The sequence below is a fragment of the Protopterus annectens genome, chromosome 17.part0 (assembly GCF_019279795.1).
Source record: "Protopterus annectens isolate FY-2018-M chromosome 17.part0, PAN1.0, whole genome shotgun sequence".
NCBI classification, from domain to species: domain Eukaryota; kingdom Metazoa; phylum Chordata; order Ceratodontiformes; family Protopteridae; genus Protopterus; species Protopterus annectens.
Window position 1 is genome coordinate 374,634,061 of NC_056751.1, and position 21,014 is coordinate 374,655,074.

Consider the following 21,014-nt stretch of genomic DNA (forward strand, 5'->3'; position numbering starts at 1 on the left):
TGGGCCTCATCTCATACCTTTATCAATCACTATAAATTGGACATTATCTCGAAAGGGAGAGCATCTTTTGGTTCTGCATTGCTCCGGAACATCCTTCCATGAAGGCCGCCCAAGATTCAGGTAGCTGGGGACTCTGTCCCATAGGTTGCTGCACAAATGAAGTTAACTACTTCAGATTAAGAAGTTATGTACTCACCATAGCATTCCATCTGAGTAGGTAAACTTCATTTGTCAGCAACCGTCCCTCCCTCCTTCCCCCTCACTTGCGAATGTCTTCATACTCAGGTCCATGGGTTTTACCCTCTTTATCTTGAGAATAATAATTTTATAGCAGTTTCTGCTGTTGGGCAAACTTGATCTGAGGTCAGTCAGGGTTGGCAGGGGATTATGGGTAGGGGAGGAGCTTGGAGCTCGGATCTAAAGCTGTTGAAAACTGCCGGCTTGGATCTGAGGTCAGATCCGATTCCCATAGGTTGCTGACAAATGAAGTTTACCTACTCAGATGGAATGTTATGGTGAGTACATAACTTCTTATTTTCAAATTCCAATCTTGAGATTTGTGAAATGAGAAAACTTGGTGGAGACCTCAAATATTTCTGAATCCAGGTCTTTCCTTCTTACCTGCTGCTCCAAAGTAGTCAGTCTCAATAGGCGCTTCTGACTTTGCTTGGGAAGTAGTGTCAAGGAGGATAAAAGTGCAAGGTCTCTGGGACAAGAAAGAGTAACAAAAGCACATAAGCATAACAAGAGATTACGTTGGTTCTCAGTTTTCTGGACCATCTGTAGTATCCAAGTTCTCTTCAAGCAGTTAGATAATACCATAATGATGTGGTACATAAACAAGATAGAGGGGAACCAGATCTTGTCCCTATGCAGACTAGCCATGTTAGCATGGAATATAGCTTTACAGCACAATCTCACTCTACAGGCATCTTACATTTCCTCAGAACAAAACTGTATGGCAGACAAGCTGAGCCAAGGACCAAGGCAGACTTTCATGAATGTAAACTAGTTCAGGGTGTCTTCCAAGATTGACTTCATCTGTGGGGTGTTCCTCTGGTCGCTCTTTTTGTCACCTGCCTGAACAACCAAATGGTAAAATTCTGTTCTATGACTTCATGCACGAGGGCCTGGAAGACAGAGGCTTTTTTCCTTGGAAAGAATTGTTCCTGTATGCTTTTCTACCATTTACAGAAATATCCAGGGTACTTCTTAGGATTCAGAAGGAATGCCTAAAGGTCATTGTGGTGACTCCCTTCCGGCCCAGGCAACAGTGGTTCTCCCTTCCTTATTAAGGGGCAGTCATCACACGCTTCCTCACAGACTGGACTTAAAACAAAAACAGGGGTGTTTGATATGTCCAGACTCCAAATAAATATAGCTGACTGCCTGGATAATAGGGTCTTAATACCTTTTAGGCAGCTGTTTTCTGAGAGCATGCAGCAGGTACAAATGAAGGCAAGAAAGCCTGCTACTGAATAATCATGTATAATGAAACAGAAAAAGGTTTTCTGGCTGGTGCTGGCAAAATAACCAGCACCCATTCAGGGTTAGTTTTTCTTTGGTTTTGCGTTATCTGTGTGAGTTACTACCCTATGGATACTTGTCTGTCAAGGTTCATTTGTTGGCCATTTCAACATGTCTGCCCATGTTTCTCCCACTTTTAGTGAATTCTTGCGTGATAATCTTTTTGAAAGGGGTGCTTCATAAGTAGCTCCTAGAAACTGGTGAGTTATCCTTGGAATCTTAATTTTGTGTTAGAGAAGTGAACACTTAATGTTAAGTTGTCTATCTCGCCTTCATTCTTGCTGGTTGGGTTCGGAGCCGATCCTCGGCTCCGACTCGGCCATCTTCAAAAGCTCGAGAGCTGCTTACTGGCTTGAGGCCACCCCCTATCCCATGATGCCTGGCGCTAGATACCCAGATCTCGTTTGCCGCTTCTGCTGCGAGGTTGTTCTACTGGCTCAGGTCGTATAAAACTTATTATTATTATTTTTTTCTGTCATAAAAACTGTTAGTTTAGTGTAGAATTCCATTTTTAGTTATAACTATTGTATTTTAGTATTTTCTATCTGAATTCCTTCCCTTTTTCAAAACTCGTTTTAATTAGAGTCCCCCCCCCTCTTTCTAGCCCTTTCCTTACCTCAAAAGGTTTCCGTTTAAGTTAGAGGATAACCTTTCCTGTCTTTCTCTCTTAAAAAAAAATAAATAAATAAAAAATAATAGTTGTTGTTTATAGTATTTATTAGCTAGTTTAGTTATACTTCTGGTAGTAGTAGCTGTTGTGTTTGTGGTATTTTAACCTTAACTTCTGTGTCTGGGTTTTTTCCTTGGTTTCTATTCAGGATGTCCAAGGATCCCAAGCTGTCCGGATTCAAGAAGTGTGACTCATGCTGTCAGAAGATGTCTCTGACAGATGGGCACACTTCTTGTGTTTATTGTCTGGGCGCCATGCACCTGCAGGACTCTTGCTCTATTTGCCATGCATTTAGTCCAAGAGTCTTGCAGGAGCACAAAAACAAGTTGATCCTGAGGGGTTTACTTAAGCCCCAAAATTCACCGGCTAAGGCTCAACCAGTGAAATCTTCTAAGACACCTAAACCTTTGGCTCCCAGTTCGGAGCCGTCGCTGGGTGAAACGGTACCATCTATCTCTGTTCCGGCTGGAACAGAGGTTTCTCCCACCAAGTCGGCCCCGACATGTTCCTCGGAGCCGTCTGGGAGTAGAAAAAGATCTAGGTCTCCTTCTCTGGAGTCAGTACGTTCGGCTCCGAGATCACTTTTGCTCCAATCGAAGGGTAGTCACCACTCATCCCACTCTTCTCGGTCCTCGAGACTTTCAGACCATGACATGGAAAGAGTGGTCAGTAGACTGTTAAAATCGCAGGCCCTAGCAAAAATGTTATCCAGCCCCCTTCATCAGGGGTCGGCTCCGCCCACGTCTACAGATATTCCTCCTCTGACTCCTTTGAGTACGGAGCCGGAGTTCGTTGGGGTTCAAGTCGTGGAACCGTCGGCTCCGATTCCTTGTCTTTCGGTTCCGTGGTTGGCTCCGATCCTTTCCATGGTACCGTCCCTGGAGGGATCTGGGCACCGAGACTCCCTCGTCGGCTCTGAGAGGGCGAGTGGCATCGGACCCTTGTCCGACCCCGTTCTCCCCCTTGGGGTTTCGGCTCAGGTGAGCTCAGCTTCTACATCAGCCTCGGAGCCGTCCCTCTCGGTGTGGGGAGGGATTCCAATTTCTTCGGAACCGGAGCTCTCTCTGCGTCCAGGCATGGATGCCTTTGAGGTGATGAGGAGTGTGCTGGCCCCGGAGTCAGCCCCATGATCAACCCCATCGGCTCCTCCCCCTATGGTGCCTGCGTCAGCCTCTGCCCCTCTTCCGAGGCCTCCCCTGATCATTCAGAGGACCCACCTCGCAAGAGAAAATGCAAGAGGAAGCATGTTGACTCTCCTGAGTCTGTCGCCTCAGATACCAACTTGGAGGATTTGGAAGGGTCCCCTAGATCCCCCTCTGAAGACGTCTCCTTTTCAGACATCCTTGAGATGCTTAGGCAGAGGGGGAACTGGACTACCCTAGCCCCTTCTGAGGATGAGTCGGTATTCCTGGATGCGTTTGTCTCTCGACCCTCCACCTCCTGGGTGTCTCCGTCCTTCGACCCATTGATGTCTGTCGTGGCTCGAAGGGCGTGGTTGGCTCCAGATTCCATGAAACCAACCCCTAGGAGGCCTGATAAATTCATAACAGCTCCAGAGGACAAACAATTTTTGATGAAGGGTGTCCCCATCAATGGCATGGTGGTTGTAGCGGCCACGAAAAAGGAGTTAGCCGAAACTTCTTCATATAGGACGATGGACAGATACGGGAAGCGGATGTTCGCTTCAGCGACCTTCTCCATGAGGTCCCTGAATTATTTGTGCCACTTCACCCGTCTTCAGAGGGATCTCCTTAAAGAGCTTGGAGATACCCTCCAAGATCCATCAGCTGAGGGGGCTCAGGCTAAGATGGCTTCCCAGCTGGCGACTCTAAATTCAGTGGTGAACTCCTCCATGAAGCTCATATCTTATGCCGCCGATGGTGCGAGTAGAGCCGCAGGCACAGGCGTTGCCCTGAGATGGCACGCTTGGATGCGGCTATGTAACTTTGCAGAACTGTTCAGAGCATCTTTCACCAATACCCCCTTTGATGGATCCGCTCTTTTTGGATCACAGGTGAAGGATACCCTTACCAGATGTGAGCAGGAAGGCAAGACTCTCTCTGCCGTGGGAGTCCGTTTTTCCACTCTGTCCAGACCCTATCCCAAAGGTCGGAAGAGTGGAAAGATGTGGTTCTGGAAATCCCAGGGAGCCTTGCCGGACACATGTGGTGAGTTCCCGTCCAGGGGCAGAGGAGGGAACAATAACAGACGCCGCCCCCGTGGCAGAGGGGGTCCGCAAAACCAGGGCAGCAGGGAATCCTTCTCTGACAAGCCCTTTCAGCATCCCTGAAGGGTTGCCTGGCTGCCCACCTCTGGAGGCAGCCAGGGGAAGATTATCACTGTACCCAAAAGCCTGGCAAAAGATAACTCGAGACAAGTGGGTACAGTCCCTTATATCCGGAGGCTACAAAATTCCTTTCCTGCGCCCTCCCTTACTGTTAAACAAGTCCCTTCCAGATGTTCCACCCAGTCTAAGGGATCAAGCAGTCTAAGAAATTTCAAAACTGCTAAGAAAGAGAGTCATCCAGGAAGTCCCAGCAGACTAGCTAGGATCCGGAACTTACTCAACGTTCTTTTTGGTAGCAAAAAAGACAGAGGACTGGAGACCCATTCTGGATCTCAGCAGACTAAACATGTCTGTTTGAAGAACCAAGTTTCGGATGGTCACGCTACAGTCCATTCTACCCTTTCTGGGTCAGGACAATTGGAGGTGCTCTATAGATCTTCAGGATGCGTATTACCACATCAAAATGGACAAGCGCTCCAGAAGATTCCTCCGCTTCCGGCTAGGAGCCAGTCATTATCAATTCAGAGCTCTGCCCTTTGGTCTCACCACAGCCCCCAGGGTGTTCACCAAATGTATGGCAGTAGTTACTGCTCATCTCAGACGGTTAGGTTTTCAGGTGTTTCCATATCTACCAACTGAATAAATATCACAAGAGACTGATAATCTCTCAACTAAGCTTTACGGTACAAGTGAAGCTCGACTCGAACCAGAAAGATATAAATTTTAATTACACTCCAAGCTCATAAAAAACGGTCAAGCGCTTTCATCTGTATATTACAGGCTTCTTCTGAAGAAGCGCTTTCATCTGTATATTACAGACTTCTTCTGAAGAAGTCTGTAATATACAGATGAAAGCGCTTGACCGTTTTTTATGAGCTTGGAGTGTGATTAAAATTTATATCTTTCTGGTTCGAGTCGAGCTTCACTTGTACAGTAAAGCTTAGTTGAGAGATTATCAGACTCTTGTGATATTTATTCAGTTGTTGGTTGTGCGTTTCCATATCTAGATGACTGGCTCCTCACTGCTTCCACCAGGCATCAACTTCTGCTAGCCAGAGACTACACTATCCAGACTTGCTCCAGGCTAGGTATCACAATAAATTTCGAAAAATCTGCATTGTCGCCCTGTCACCTTTATATGTGCAAATTTAAATACAAAGGACATGTTGGCGAGCCTCCCACCAGACAGAATACAAGTAATTCGCCAACATGTGCAGGTCTTATTAGCATGCAGAAGAATTCAAGCCAGGTTCATCCTCCAATCTCTAGGTCTCATGTCAGCAGCAATCGTGCTCGATGTCCTTCAAGGATGCATCTGCAGTCCTTACAAATGGGTTGTCCTGTCGTCAGGCAGCCCTTCGGTCGGCCGGATTCCAAAGTCTGGGTCCGGCTTCGGCTGGTGTCGCACTTCACCCGACGTCATTGCGGCAGTTCTTCGGGTATAAAGGCATCAGCCGACGCCATTTTCCTCAGTCTTTCTTGCCGCGTGGTGCCCGAAGCAGAAGCTGTTCGCAAGTGCCGGTCGGTCAGATCCAGAGATTACTACTACCGAATACTACTTCGAAGACTTCTATAAAGCTAAGTACCCCGTTGGGGACTCTTTCCTGCCTCAGCCGATGTCAGAAAAAGTTAATAACTGTTTATCTTGTGGGAAACAAATACCTCATAAAGATTTCCACTCCTATTGCATACATTGTTTAGGCCCAGACCACGACGTAGCAGCTTGTCTAGCCTGTGCTTCTTTTAACCGACGGACGCTTAGACGTCGCTCGGACTTTGCTGAACAGATTTTCGGCTCCGATTTTGCCTACATTATGCCGTCGGATCCTCCGACTACGCAAATTTCCAAAAAACGCAAAGAAAAGGACCGACACTCGCAGTCTGCGGTTTCGGCCGAAACCGCGGTTAAGCAAACCACGAGTGTCTCGGTTTCGGCTGAAATCGAGCAAGCGGTTCTTTCTTCAGCCGATAACTTGCCTTCTACCGAGGCCTCTTCTAACCTGGTAGAAACGGCTTCTGAAATCCAACCTTCTGTTACGATTTCACAGGATTTTTCAGACACCATTCCCCTAGATATTTCTACCCCTGCACGTGGAGCTGCTAGGCCTCCTCCAGCTATGTCTATTAAGGCCTTTGCCAGGGCTAAAGCAGCCAAAGCATCAAAACCTGAGCCTGCCAAGCCCCCCTCTCACAGGCCCAGCACCAGCTCCCATATGCTTTCTTTGGCAAAGGATCTCATCTCTTTAATTCGTGGAGCCCAGCCTCATCCAGACAGGGCCTCTCTCCCTCCTCCAGAAAAGAGGCCTAGAGCAGAGCCCCCTGAGCCAGTAGCCACAGATGATTCCTCTGATGACTCAGATCATACAGACCCTCCTGAGGCTTCTTATTCTCCTTACGAAGACTCTGATGCTGAGGAGTCCATCCCTTCAGCCTCTCCTCCTGAGGAATTTTCCTTTGGGGAAACCTTGCATGCTATGAGGGAATAATTTCAGTGGCAGGGCCAAGATTTCTCAGACTCTAGAAAAAGGCTTAGGACCTTTCTACACTTGCCACAGCATAGGCCCTTAGCTATACCTCCAGTTCTATCTGTTGTTGATGATGCATTTAATGATGCTTGCACTGCTCCTGATACTTTACCTCCGGCTCCTGCTAAGCCCGATAGGTACTACAGGGTCCCGGACACTCATCACCACTTATATAAGGCTCCTTTTGCAGATCCAGAGACTATCTCCCAGGGCCCTAAAGCTGTAGCAGCTACTTCTTCTAAAACCCTCCCTCTGAAAGGGATTCCAGGTCCTTAGGGAGATGGGGTAAAAAAGTTTACACCTCTGCTACTTTGTCAGCTAGAGCTTTGAACTGCCAATTTCATATGATTCAATATCAAGAGTTTATGCTTGACCAGTTGACTAAAAAGCTGTCCTCTGAAGAATCTTTAGATAAAAATATATATTCAAGAAATGTTACATAACATACAGCAAGTTAGTAACCATTCTTTAAAATGTGGCTATGATGCACTGGAGGCTTCCTTTAGATCAGCCATGACTGGCACAGTTATCAGGAGACATGCATGGTTGAAAGAACAGGCATTACCAGACCATGTCAAATCTAAGCTTTTGGATGCACCTATGGACAAGGTCAATTTATTTGGTGCCCCCGCACAGCAGGTACTAAAAAAGATGGAAGAGAAAGCAAAATCTGTGCAAACAGTCAAAGATTTCTTACAAGTTCAACCTCCAAGGTTTAGCAGGAACTGGCCCTCCAAGAATTGGTCCTTTCCGGACTCCTCTAAGACACAAAGAGGCAGGAATAGGCGCTCTAGAGGCAGAAACCAATCCAGGGGTGCCTACAAGGGTCGCCAGTGGCAGGGTAACAACCAACGAGGCACGGATACAGCCACCACCACTACAACAACTCAATCACAGTGACTTGGCGGTGGCACCGCCTACCAGGGAACAACTAGAAGCACCCTTAGGCGGAAAGCTAACATTATTTTCAAAAAACTGGCACTGAATTACAAGAGAAAAATGGATTTTGCAGACTATAGACAAAGGTTACAGGTTCCATTTCCATACACTACCAGGAAAGAGAGGAATGCCAAACCTACCACCTTCTCAAAGGACAGAAGCTCTAAAACAAGTATCTCAATTATTAAGAATGAGAGCTGTGGAAAAGGTACCATTTACAGAGCAAGGGAAAGGATTTTACTCCAGGCTCTTCCTGGTACCAAGAAAGGAAAACAAATGGAGGCCTATTCTAGACCTGTCCGCTTTAAACACATTCCTCATTGTTCCAAAATTCAAAATGCTGACCCTACAGCAGCTTCTTCCCATGCTGGGCAAGGAGTCTTGGCTGGTAACTCTAGATCTCAAGGAGGCATACCTGTACGTCCCCATAAGACCAATTTGCAGAAGATACCTCAGATTTCTTGCAGGATCAGAGCATTATCAATTCTCAGCATTGCCCTTTGGCTTATCTACTGCGCCCAGAGTGTTCACGAAATGCCTGGCATCAGTAATCGCTCATTGCAGACTTCAGAGAATTCAAATCTATCCCTACCTGGACGACTGCCTGATACAAGCGGACAACAAAAACAAACTAACAGGAGACTTACAAAGAGTCATCTACCTGCTGCAAGCCCTGGGATATACAGTCAATACAAAAAAGTCAAGGCTGATTCCATCCCAAAGAATAACCTTTCTGGGTGCAGAATTGGACACATCAAAACAAATGGCATTTCTAACCACAGAAAAGAAAGAGCAACTTCCTCTCTACTTCTTGGCATTAACAAAGCAGAGCCATCTAACTGCAAGAAAAGTGCTACAAGCTCTAGGCTTCATGGCATCCTGCATAATACTGGTCCCTCATGCCAGGCTGCATATGAGAAAGCTACAGTGGTACCTAAAGAATTTGTGGTCTCAGCACAAGCACAGCCTAGAAACCAAAATTCCAATGATCCCATGCCTGAAGCAAGAGTTCTTATGGTGGGCTCGGGCCTGTCAATCAAACACAGGACTGCCCTTCTGCAAAAGTCAACCAAGACAAACCATCACGACAGATGCCTCAGACCTCGGTTGGGGGGCACACATGATGGGCAAGTGCATTCAAGGCCTATGGACTCAAGACCAGCTGCATCTGCACATAAATCTAAAAGAAATGATGGCAGTAAAATTGGCAATCCAGGCATTCAAACCTATTCTCCAAGAAGGCCAGTTGATGATAAGGACAGACAACACCACAGTTATGTGGTACATCAACAAACAGGGAGGCACACACTCATATCCTCTATGCCGGTTGGCACTGGACCTATGGGATGTGGCTCTGAGCTACAGCATTCAGTTACAGGCAATTTATGTACCAGGGAAGGAAAACATTCTAGCAGACATATTAAGCAGAACTACAACAGATGCCCACGAATGGATGCTGCATCCGGACATCTTCAAAACCATCACAAGAGAATGGGGATTACCACAAATAGACTTGTTTGCATCCTCACTCAATCACCAGTTGAAGAAATTCTGCACAAGGACTTACCACCCACTTGCTTGGAAGGTGGACTCACTATCCTTCAGTTGGAAAAACCTGACAGCATACGCATTCCCACCACTTCCTTTGATGCACAAGGTGCTTCTCAAGATCAGAGGAACGTCCGAGGATCATTCTGATAGCCCCAGACTGGCCAAGACAACATTGGTATCCACTGCTGAGGAGCATGTCTCGGGAACAAATATGGACACTGCCCCTGATCCCATTACTGCTGACACAGAACAACTACAACATCCTGCATCCAAACCTAAAAACTCTGCAGCTAACTGCCTGGAACATTACATAACAGCAATTAACCCAAATTTATCCCAAAGGGTTAAAGACATAATCCTGGAGGCTCAGACCTTCAACAAGAAAGAATTATGCAGCAAAATGGAAAAGATATCTCATCTGGAGTACTACAAAGGGGCAAGATGTGACACTGGTGAACATAGCCAACATCCTGGAGTACTTGGCGGAGCTCTTTCATACAGGCCTGTCCTATTCCTCCATCAAGATACATGCATCAGCTATTTCAGCAGAATACAGCTTGGATCCTCCTGTCTTCTCGCATCCTCTGCTCAGACAGTTTCTGAGAGGAATTAAAAATGTAAAACCTCCCAGCAAACCTCCATTGCCAGCATGGGACTTGAACTTTGTGCTAGAAAAACTGACTCTACCTCCTTTCGAACCAGCAGCTACAGAAGAATTGCAATACTTATCCTGGAAGACTGCTTTCCTGCTGGCAATAACTTCAGCAAGAAGGGTCTCTGAACTACAGGCATTAATGGCAGTACAACCCTTCCTGATCTTCCATCAAGATAGAGTGTCCTTGAGAACAAATCCTACATTTATGCCTAAGGTGGTATCCAGAGTCTCTTTAAATCAGGCTATCCACCTTCCTACATTCTTCCCCAATCCACAGAACAGGGGAGAAAAGCTCTTGCATACCTTGGATGTACACAGACAATTACGCTACTACCTGGACAGGACAAAAAACAATAGAAAAACTGACCAGCTTCTGGTAGCATATGCAACAGGAAAGGAAGGAAAACCAATTTCTAAACAGACAATCTCCAAATGGATAGGAAATTGCATTAGATTTTGTTACTCCTACCATGGAAAGAAAACTCCAGAGAACATCAGGCCTCACTCCACAAGGGCTACAGCCACTACCACACATTTCTTACGAGGAGTGGCTACCAAGGACATTATAGAGGCTGCTACTTGGACCTCCGTGCATACATTTGCCAAGCATTATAATTTACCTCTATACTCTAGATCCCGTGCTGGTTTTGCCACTGCTGTTTTGCAAGGGATACTAACTACACCATAATCTACTCTCATTTCCTCCTCCCCTAGTCTAGCTATGGTATTCTACCCATTTGTAAGGACTGCAGATGCATCCTTGAAGGACATAGTACAGTTTTGTACCTACCATAAATGTAGATGTCCGAGAGGAATGCATCTGCAGTCAGGATTACCCACCCTCCTTCCCCTCTGAGGTACTCCTAGGGTACTTACCAATCTTCAGCTAGCTTGGGGGGGATCTATTATGGTGTATTTGTTTGTATATATGTACATACATGCTTATTTTGTGTGTTTGCTCTCTACTATTTGGAATATTTGGCATTTATCCAAATTTAGCCATCCAAGAGGGCACCTGGCATCTGGGGCAAGAAACACTGAGGAAAATGGCGTCGGCTGATGCCTTTATACCCGAAGAACTGCCGCAATGACGTCGGGTGAAGTGCGTCACCAGCCGAAGCCGGACCCAGACTTTGTAATCCGGCCGACCGAAGGGCTGCCTGACGACAGGACAACCCATTTATAAGGACTGCAGATGCATTCCTCTCGGACATCTACATTTATGGTAGGTACAAAACTGTACTTTCCTCTAGCTCATTTTCACATGAGGATTCTCCAGTGGCTTCTCTTCACCTAATGGTCCTTCCAGCAGCTTCCTATGTCTCACATGATTATGATCACAGAAGCATGCAAAAAGCACCTTGCATGGTGGATGGTCTCCACATCAGTGCCTCAAGGCAGACCCTTTGTCCCATCATCTCCGGTTGCTACAATAACCACGGATGCCTCCCTGTTTGGGTGTGGGTGGGGGGCCATTATCAGGGCAGGACAGTCCAAGGCATCTGGCAACTTCACGAGTACCATCTGCATATAAACGTCTTGGAGATTAGGGCCGTGCTTGTAGCATTGCAAGCTTTTCAGGACTCTCTTCCTACCGGGACCATTGCAATTCAAACGGACAATATGTCAGTAGTATGGTACATCAACAAGCAGGGTGGAACCAGGTCCTACCCCCTAGGTCGAGAGGCACTCAGACTCTGGCAGTGGGTGATCTCTTCCCAAAGGTTTCTGACCGCATCACACATCCCTGGGAAGTCCAACATCATAGCAGACAGGCTCAGTAGAGCAATTCTCATACCTCACGAGTCGTCTCTGAATCAGGTAGTTGCGGACCAAATCTTCCACAAATGGGGTCAACCTTGCTGCTACCTTTTTGCAACTCCCTTCAACAGCAAGTGCAGCAATTTCTTCTCTCTCCTTCCACTTCCCGGACATTCCCCCAGAGACGCTCTAGTCCACGATTGGCCTCAGGGACTTCTTTATGCATTCCCTCTGTTCCCCTTAATTCCCAAGCTAATACAGAAAGCTACCGCATTGGGTTGCAAAATTATCCTCATTGCTCCGTACTGGCCTCTACAGATATGGTACCCATTCCTGCATCATCATCTTCTCGAGCAGCCTTGGACTCTGGACCTAGTTCCGGATCTCCTGATCAATCCCTGCAATCTCTCCAGCTCACTGCTTGGTTGCTCCACTTCCGACATTAGCCAGGCTTCCTGATATCTCTCCGTCTGTGTGCGAAATAATCTTATTGTCGCACAAGTCTACCACTAGAAAAACTTACACTAGTAAGTGGAAACATTTTTCTTCCTGGGCAGAGGCCAAGAATATAGACCCCTTTTCAGCCCCTGTACACCATATTTTGGAATTTCTTGCGGAACTCTTTCATGCTGGTTCCGCTTCCGCTACAATTAGAGTTCAGTTAGCTGCAATCTCAAATTTTCACATTGGCCTGTCGGAAAATAATATGTCTCATAAGCTATGTAAAGCCTTTCTCAAAGGGACCACCCTGCTCAGGCCCCCGGTGAGAGATCCTCCCCCTCCGTGGGATCTAAATTTGATTTTAGCTTCTCTAATTTTGCCCCCCTTCAAACCTGCAGCATCCTCTTCCTTGAAGTTTTTATCTTGGAAAACCCTCTTTCTGGCAGCTATTACTTCAGCCAGAAGAGTTTCGGAACTTCAGGCTCTTTGTACCCGTTCTCCATACCTAGTGTTCCACAATGACAGGGTTACTCTCAGGAATAACCCTTCCTTCCTTCCTAAGGTTTCTTTAGAAAGTAACTTGAATCAGTCCATAGACCTTCCTGTGTTTTTTCCCAACCACTCCAACAGGGCGGAATATAAATTGCATCAATTAGATGTTCATAGGCAACTACGCTTTTATTTGCACAGAACTAAGGACATCAGGAAGTTGGACCAACTTTTTCTCTCTTATGCTCAGGGTAAATAAGGCCTTCCAGTCTCAAAAGTAACCTTATCTAGGTGGTTTACTACGATTATCACATTTATCTATCAACTGAGGAAGAAAGAGTTGCCTATCAAACCTAAAGGTCATTCCACCAGAGCTTTAGCCACTTCTGTCGCCTTTCAGGCTAGGTTGCCCATGGAATCTATTTGTGCAGCTGCTAAGTGGGCCAACCCACATACTTTCATTTCACATTATAAAGTGGATGTGGTCTCCAGGATCAGAGCTGATTTTGGTTCCACAGTTCTGAAGAGTTTGTTCCGATGAGCCACCCAGGTTTTTTGGTGCTAGGGACACTGTCCCAACCAGCAAGAATGAAGGCAAGATAGACAACTTAACATAAAGAAGTTATGTACCTACCATAACGTTCCATGTTAGTTGTCTTCTCGCCTTCTTTCTTGCGTCCCACCCTCCATCCCCCTATCCTAGTGGACCGAGAAGAGTTCTTTATGGTTTTTCACTGGCTGAGTCTTCTCTAGCTGCTCCTCTCTGCTTTTTACATTGGCAGTTAGACTTACCAAACGAGATCTGGGTATCTAGCGCCAGGCATCATGGGATAGGGGGTGGCCTCAAGCCAGTAAGCAGCTCTCGAGCTTTTGAAGATGGCTGAGTCAGAGCCGATTATCGGCTCCGAACCCAACCAGCAAGAAAGAAGGCGAGAAGAAGACAACTAACATGGAACATTATGGTAGGTACATAACTTCTTTTTTCATTTGAACCAGCTCACCTGTCTGACTAGTTTTTAACATGGAAGACAGTTTTGCTGATTGCTCTGACCTCTGCAAGAAGACTGTCTTAGTTGTAATCTGTTATGGTGAGTCAGCCTTATCTCAGCTTTCACAGAGACAAGAGTTTCTTTGAGAACTAATCATTCTTTTATGCCTAAAGTTGTATCCAAGTTTACAGTAAGCCAAACTATCCATCTCCTTGTTTTCTTTTCAGAATGTAAAAATGAGGGTGAGAAGATATTTCATACCTCGGATTGCTCCTAGACAACTCTGATACTAGCTGAACAGAACAAAATCTGTCAGAACATCCTATTAGTTCATTCATTGTGAAGATGAGAAAAAGGGACAGCCTCTGTCAAAGCAGGCTATTTCTAAATGGCTGTCTCAGCCTATTACCTTTAGTTACTATCACCACAAAAAAGATATTCCACACAGGGTCAAGGCGCACATTTTCGATCCTTTGCTTTCTCTGTGGCTTTTTCGAAAAGGTTGGACTCCAGAAGTTTTCTAGAAGCAACAGCTTTCTCCTCTCTTCATAAGTTTACAAAGTCTTATAAACTAGATTACTTTTCTAGGTCTAGGATCGGCTTTGCAAGACCATTCTTCAGGGGCTCCTGGACCCTTCCCCTTCGCAGTTGTAAGCTGTGGTGGTCTACCTGTATAGCTTAGGCTACTGTAGCAGTGAGCAATATAAAGAACATAATACAGCTGTGTAAGTAAACTTGCTGTAGCAGTAGATGTTCAACTGATCACTGCATCAGTAGCTGCTCCCTCCGTCAATTTTCCTTGTGTTTTGGTATGTCTTTTTATGGCAGGGTGGTGAACATGTGTTTTTTTTTGCTTTTCTTAGCAATGGCCTTTCTAAGCTTAGCCTCCTCCTCATTTGGCATGAAAGCACTGAGGGGGCTTAGGGTCTTAACCAGTATTTTTAGTCAGCTCAGCTCAAGCTCTCTGTGCGTGTGTGAGGGCCGGGATTCAAGATTCTTGCTTCAGATAAATCTCTTGCACTCTGCACTAGAATGAGTTATTAGTAGAGAGTTGTCAGTGTACATGAGGCAGTTGCTACACTGCCTCAGGAGACCCAAGTCAACAACTCTGGCAGGAGAAACGAGATTAGTCCAACTGTCTATAATGCTAGGATTGAAGAACTGTTATCATAAAGGGGGTGCTTTCATGACTGATCTAGGAGGTACTCTGTAGAAGGGTATTTCTGACTGGGTTTTTGTCTGGTAGTTTAATAGGTCACAGCTCACTAGCAATACTTAGACCAGAGATGAAGACTACACTAATGTACTACAACTGTATCGAAGGGAAAAAATGTTGAAATTATTTTTCCAGCTGTGATGCAGTGCTGCTCGATGTGCAAACAAGCTTAAATACCAGAAGCTAAAAACTTAAAAAAAAAACTTTTAAAGTCAAAATAACCATTGAGGGTACTTACTACAAGTCCTAGACCAATCACCCTTCACCGGACAGGTTCCAGTCAGCACACTTCTCTCACACGGGTGCAGAAGGGCCCCTTCCAATCAAAGATGGCTTGGAAAACGTGCTCAGAATACAACAGCCACTACAAGCAGACCCAGATGCTGCAAATCTGTATCTGGACTATGCTACAGCTACTAGCTACACTAATTTAAGAAGGAAACGCTAACAAAAATGTTTTAAACAGCAGAAAAACAGCCCGAAGAAATAGTATGATGTATTACAAGAGGATTTTCCAGTTACTTCTATATTTTCACTTTTGGAAGATGTTTTGTCACAGCTTGTAATTTGCCTGACAGTCAGCCTGCTGCCTCCCAAGAAAACAATACATTGTATAAAAGTTCCTCAGTCTTGTGTGGTTTTATACACTCATCTCAGATGAGACCCAGATGCTATTGGATTTAGTAAACCAGTTGCTGTTAAATATTTGGCTACTACCAATCCCTGTCTTTCTGACAAGGATGGGAAAGCTTTTAATATAGTCGGGGAACAACTTATTCTTCTGCAACACTTGTTTTTAGAACTGCCAGCATTCAAGCTCAAATGTTAAATTTTATGATTGCCTATTTTGAGGATATGAGGAATACTTTAGTATCAGTTTCCATTCATATGGAAATGTCTGCCTTGGGCAAGTTGGTTGTTTTTGTGTCTTAAGTGGCTGCTCACTGTTTGAAATGTTGTTCTGCTGATGCCACTTAATGACTTCTGCCCTTGGAACTGTTATTAGAAGTTTTGATTAACATTCTCCAAAGCTTCCCAAGGATGTCAAAATTGAAAATTTAAACTCTCCCTTGGATAGAGAATTAGTGTTTGGACAATCTGCTACAGAGGTCATTAAAAAGTGATGAGGGAGGTAAGCTGATTCAAGGAATGTCTTAGATTTTTCATCCTTCCTTTTCCAAGTTTGCCAAGGGATTTAGTGCAACCCCTCCTTCTTCCTTAAGCAAAATCAACTCTGCAAGTTGATTATAAGCAGACATTACAAAACCAGTGGCAGGAATATTCCAAAAAAGAATCCTCAAGAACAAAGGACAGTCTAATAAATCTGAATGGCTATTTCAAGTCTCCCCTCTCCCTTCCCATCCTGGCAAATCCTTAATCCTTCCAGACAGTCTGAAACTCCTTTTATCTCTCTCTGGCAACAAATACATTCAGACCGATGGGTTCTGAAAGCAATCTGTCAGGGTTACAGAAGACAGTGGGAAGTCTCTTCCTCCTTTTGTAGGAATTCCCTGTCACATGCCAGACCAAAGTCCTCTCTTCGATCCTGTTAAGTATCTTTTGTCTCAGGGGATTAGAAATTGTTTCTCCTCCTCATTTATGAGAAGAGCTTTATTCAAGAATATTTCTTTGCCAAAGAAAGAAGATTCTTGGAGACCAGCTCTGCATTTTTCTTTTGGAATCTTGTTTGTGGTTGCTCCCCAGTTAAAAATGTTATCCCACCTCAACTTGTTAGCACCTTATTCCCCTTTTGAGTTTTCTGGTGATGCTAGATTTAAAAGATAAAAATCACCACATTCCTACTTATCCAGATTTCAGATGTTTCTTAAAGTTTTCTGTGTCTCGTTGCCTCTCCTTTTGTTACTGTCACCATAAGAAGTAAATTCCAGGCAGGTTCAAGGCTTATTCTACCAGGGTGTTGACTTCATCAGTGGCGCTCTTTACAAAGCATTGCAAGCTAATATTCCTTTTCTATGTCTAGAGCATGCTTTGCTTGGACCATTTTCCTGGGGCTTCTGGACCCTTATCCTCCTTTCTCCCAAACCTAGTAAGCTATCTTAATCTACCCATTTTGCTAACGATGAGCATAGTACTGCTGTGTAAGTAAACTTGCCATAACAATAGATGTTGGAATGATCACATCTGTAGGATCCAAACCCTCCCTCTATCCCCCTTATTTTTGTTTTTGTTATCAAGATGAGGATAATGATATTTTTTGCTACCTGGCATTGACCCTTTCAGGACTGTAGCCTTCCTTTTTCAATTGGCATGTAAACTTTAAAAGGCTTAGTGCCCAGGCTCTGTTTTTCTCCTTGCTTTGCATTTATTTCCAGCAGTCTGGACCCATGGATAGTGCTTTGGAAGCTGGCTGGCTGTTATGTACTGTTCAGGATGTAACACATATAGCTAAGGCTACTGTAGTAGTGATCATTCAAACATCTACTCTTAAGGTAATTTATGATCCTTGAACATTGAACAGGTATACCTTCTAATCATTCAAACTAGTCTTTTTGAATGTACTCTCTTGCTTATGAATTTTGGAATTTGATGAAAGCCTAATAGCACTGGATTGTCCAAAAGAAGATTGAGTGTTTGTAGGAAACAAGCAGAAGGTTTTTTAGTGAAAAATGTAGTGTTCTTCCTTCTACTGACTGAGCCTGAGAGCTGTCATCTGTGGTATCTGGTAGAGTGGAGGGTCTAAAGAGAGGGTTGACAAAAAATGGGAAAGGGTCTACGGTAGAAGGGGAATGAGGATGGATGAAGATAAAGTAATGTGTATCCTAGAAAAAGTCCGTCAATGAATGTGATGGAAGCAAGTTATTGTGAGGTATTAATCTCCATTGTGGTGTCACGTAGAGGAGATGGTGCAGAAGAACAACTGAACAAGGTTGAAGCTTGAGGGGGGACAGCTCATGTTGCTGCTTTTTGCTGCAGTACGTGCTAGCTTTCTTAAGAAAGTTGTATAGTGTAGTGGATTTCCAAACTGCATAGGATACGCACAGCATTCTTCTCGTCGTTGTCAGTTGATGTAAAATTATTGAATGGTGAGACTAGTAGGTAAGAATTTCTTATTAAGCAGATGTATTCTGTTTTCCATTGTTTTTAGGTTGTCGTGCATTATAAGCAGAACTGTGTGTAACCTTTTTTATTTTTGACTTTGTTTCAGGACAAATTGGATGGGTTCGTGCCTGCTCATTTTATTGGCTGGTTCATTAAGGTAAGCAGTATGATTTTGTCTGCAGAACTGTTTTTTACTGTATGAAACCAACATTTTGAGAGACGGTTAATTTTAACAAGAGTGATTCATACCAGGTTGTCTAGAGTTAAAGGGTTGATGCCTCTATTTATGTAGAGGATGACACAAAATCTGCACACTGAAGGCTGTGGCAGTAACAGGTGGTTGAGAATGGGAGTGGGTGCCAGTGGTAGCTCTTAAGCCTGGGAGGATAGATTATAAGGCAATAGATGCAAATACAGGGAAAGCCTTCCACTTAGGCACTATTAAAGTCATAGCAGTGAAGGATAATATTAGCAGTCATTTGGGGATCGAACCCAAGACTTCCTCCACACAGTGCTGGCGTCACTGCTGCTGGACCAGCAAGAGCCCCTGGACAGATAGGTGTTGAGTCTTCCCTTAAGAGCCTTATTGGAGGCAGTTTGGCCCTTGCAGGGCCCGTCTGTACTGGAGAAGGAGGTGCATATCATGCAGCAAATAGGCCAGCGATGTACTTTTGACTTTGCCAAGTCACTGTTACAGAGTACCTTTCATTGAGCATGAGTGGGAGTGTCCCAGCCCACAACGGAGGGCATTGCAGGCCCTCACTTCTCTGCTTATGTATATTAGATGTCAGGGAAGGCTTAGAGCTAAAAAAAGAGCCTAATGCCTTTCTGGATGGGTGGCCTGATTTTGGGATTTCACCTGTTAAGAGAGCAGATGAGCTGAATTGATAGCAGTAGGACATATGAGTGCATACATAAGCAGCCATATAGACCTAAGATCCATAGACTTATCTTGCCACTAGTCTAAAAGCAGGAACTTCACTCCTGTCAGTCTCTATACCATGTTGTCACTGCTGCTACCATTGTCTACATTTATCTAGATGATCGCCCCATTGGGGGATCTTATTTTTTCTTTTGTATTTAAAAAAAAAAAAAAAATTTGTTAATGCGCGTTGAGAGGGAAGTGTGACTGTGGTACACAGATCACTAATAAAGACCTCCACTCCCAATGTCGGTTTTGCTTAGGGGCTGAGTATGATTATAGAAGTTAAAAATCTGCCAGTCATTCATCCCAAAAACCCTTCATTCCAGACTTTCCTCTTTATACTTAGAGACCCAATGTCTGAAGAGCCTTGTGCAAATCAAAATGTTAGAGTCCTCAGCCTCAGACATCCCTCTTGCACTCAAAAAGATCAAGAAATCTAGGCCTGAATCTTCTGCTGCCCAGTCTGATTTGGATGTTCTTATCCGACTCCTTCTCAGATGCCTGTTGCCATGACCCTGCGGGAGTTGGTATGGTGTCTGCTTCTTGCAAGTCTGAGATAAGACTGTGTCTACTATAATGGTAGAGAAGGGATAAGCTAGAGTGATGATCTTAAAGGGACCAGAGGGTGTACCTCAAATCCTGGTTAAAGAAGAGGTATTTTGCAGTTTAATTTAGGTCCATCAGGTTCTGAGCCGCCATGTTTTCATAGGGTGGATGTCATGCCTATGTGAAAGAAAAGAAAAAAAAAAGGCAAGCATGTTTCTGTTACTCAGACAACTCAGGGAAAAGGGATGGCTTGCATTTTCACATGGCCTATACAAAGCCATTTTGTCTTTGAAACCCCCTTCCTTTCTTTCCACTCTTTCACAAGAGCCCCCCTCCCGAGGAGACATGAATCTTTTGTCTGTGGAGGAGGAAGAATGTAATTCAGATAAGGATTCCTTGCTTTACTCATCATAAATTCATTCTCCTGGTCAACTTGCTTGTGATGATGAATGCACTTTGAACCCTGACAACCCCTATAGAGCAGATTTTCTTTCATAAGACCATTACTAGTATGATGCAGCATGTTGAATGAGAATCCAGACAAGGCACTGATGTACAAAATGTATAGTATTATGGTAGCTTGAATTAGGGGCCACAAAACCCACCCCCATTTCCCTTGTCTTAGAAGCTTTCCTGGAAGTCTTTGTATCCACCACTTCCCCAGATTCCTTGCCACTAGATCCCAAAAAATCTGACAGGTTTTATATAAAGTTCCTGATGACATGAAGTTTCCCTACAAAAGTCATATAGCAGATCCTTCAATTTTTTTTTTTTTATCTCCGCTGATAAGCCCACCAAGTTTTACCTGCAGCTAATGTGTTGTCCTCTGGCAGAGATAGTAGGGTCTTGGATTGATATGGTAAAAAGGTCTACACTTCTGACACCTTGACCTTTAGGGCCTTTAATTATCAAACTTGTATGACCAAATACTTTTTGTCCATTCCAAGGGAAATAAACAAAACTGACTGAGAGGATTCCAAGCATAAAGCAATGATGTCCTTCAAGGATGCATCTGCAGTCATAACATATGGGTTGTCCTGCCTCAGGCAGCCCTTCGGTTGGCCGGATTCCAAAGTCTGGGTCTGGCCTCGGCTGATGTGGCATCTTCCCCGACGTCATAGCTGCTGGGGTATAAAGGCATCAGCCGATGCCATTTTCATCAGTCTTTCTTGCCGCGCGGTGCCCGAAGCAGAAGCTGTTCGCAAGTGCCGGTCGGTCAGATCCAGAGATTCAGCTACCGAAGACTTCTAAAAAGCTAAGTACCCCGTTGGGGACTCTTTCTTGCCTCAGCCAATGTCAGACAAAGTAAATAATTGTTTAATTTGTGGGAAACAAATACCTCATAAGGATTTCCATTCCTACTGCCTTCCTTGCTTAGGCCCAGACCACGACGTATCAGCTTGTTTAGCCTGTGCCTCCTTCAACCGACGGAC

The 21,014-nt window shown here is 44.7% G+C and overlaps 1 protein-coding gene across 1 annotated transcript in view; it reads left to right on the forward strand.

Annotated features, from left to right (window-relative positions):
* The window catches only part of PTDSS2 (phosphatidylserine synthase 2), a 1,400,831-nt gene that overhangs the window by 612,257 nt on the left and 767,560 nt on the right, over window positions 1-21,014 (forward strand). Inside the window, exon 8 of the mRNA XM_044059082.1 lies at window positions 18,217-18,267. Within this exon, the coding sequence (XP_043915017.1) occupies window positions 18,217-18,267 (51 nt within the window). The remainder of the gene's footprint in view (window positions 1-18,216; window positions 18,268-21,014) is intronic.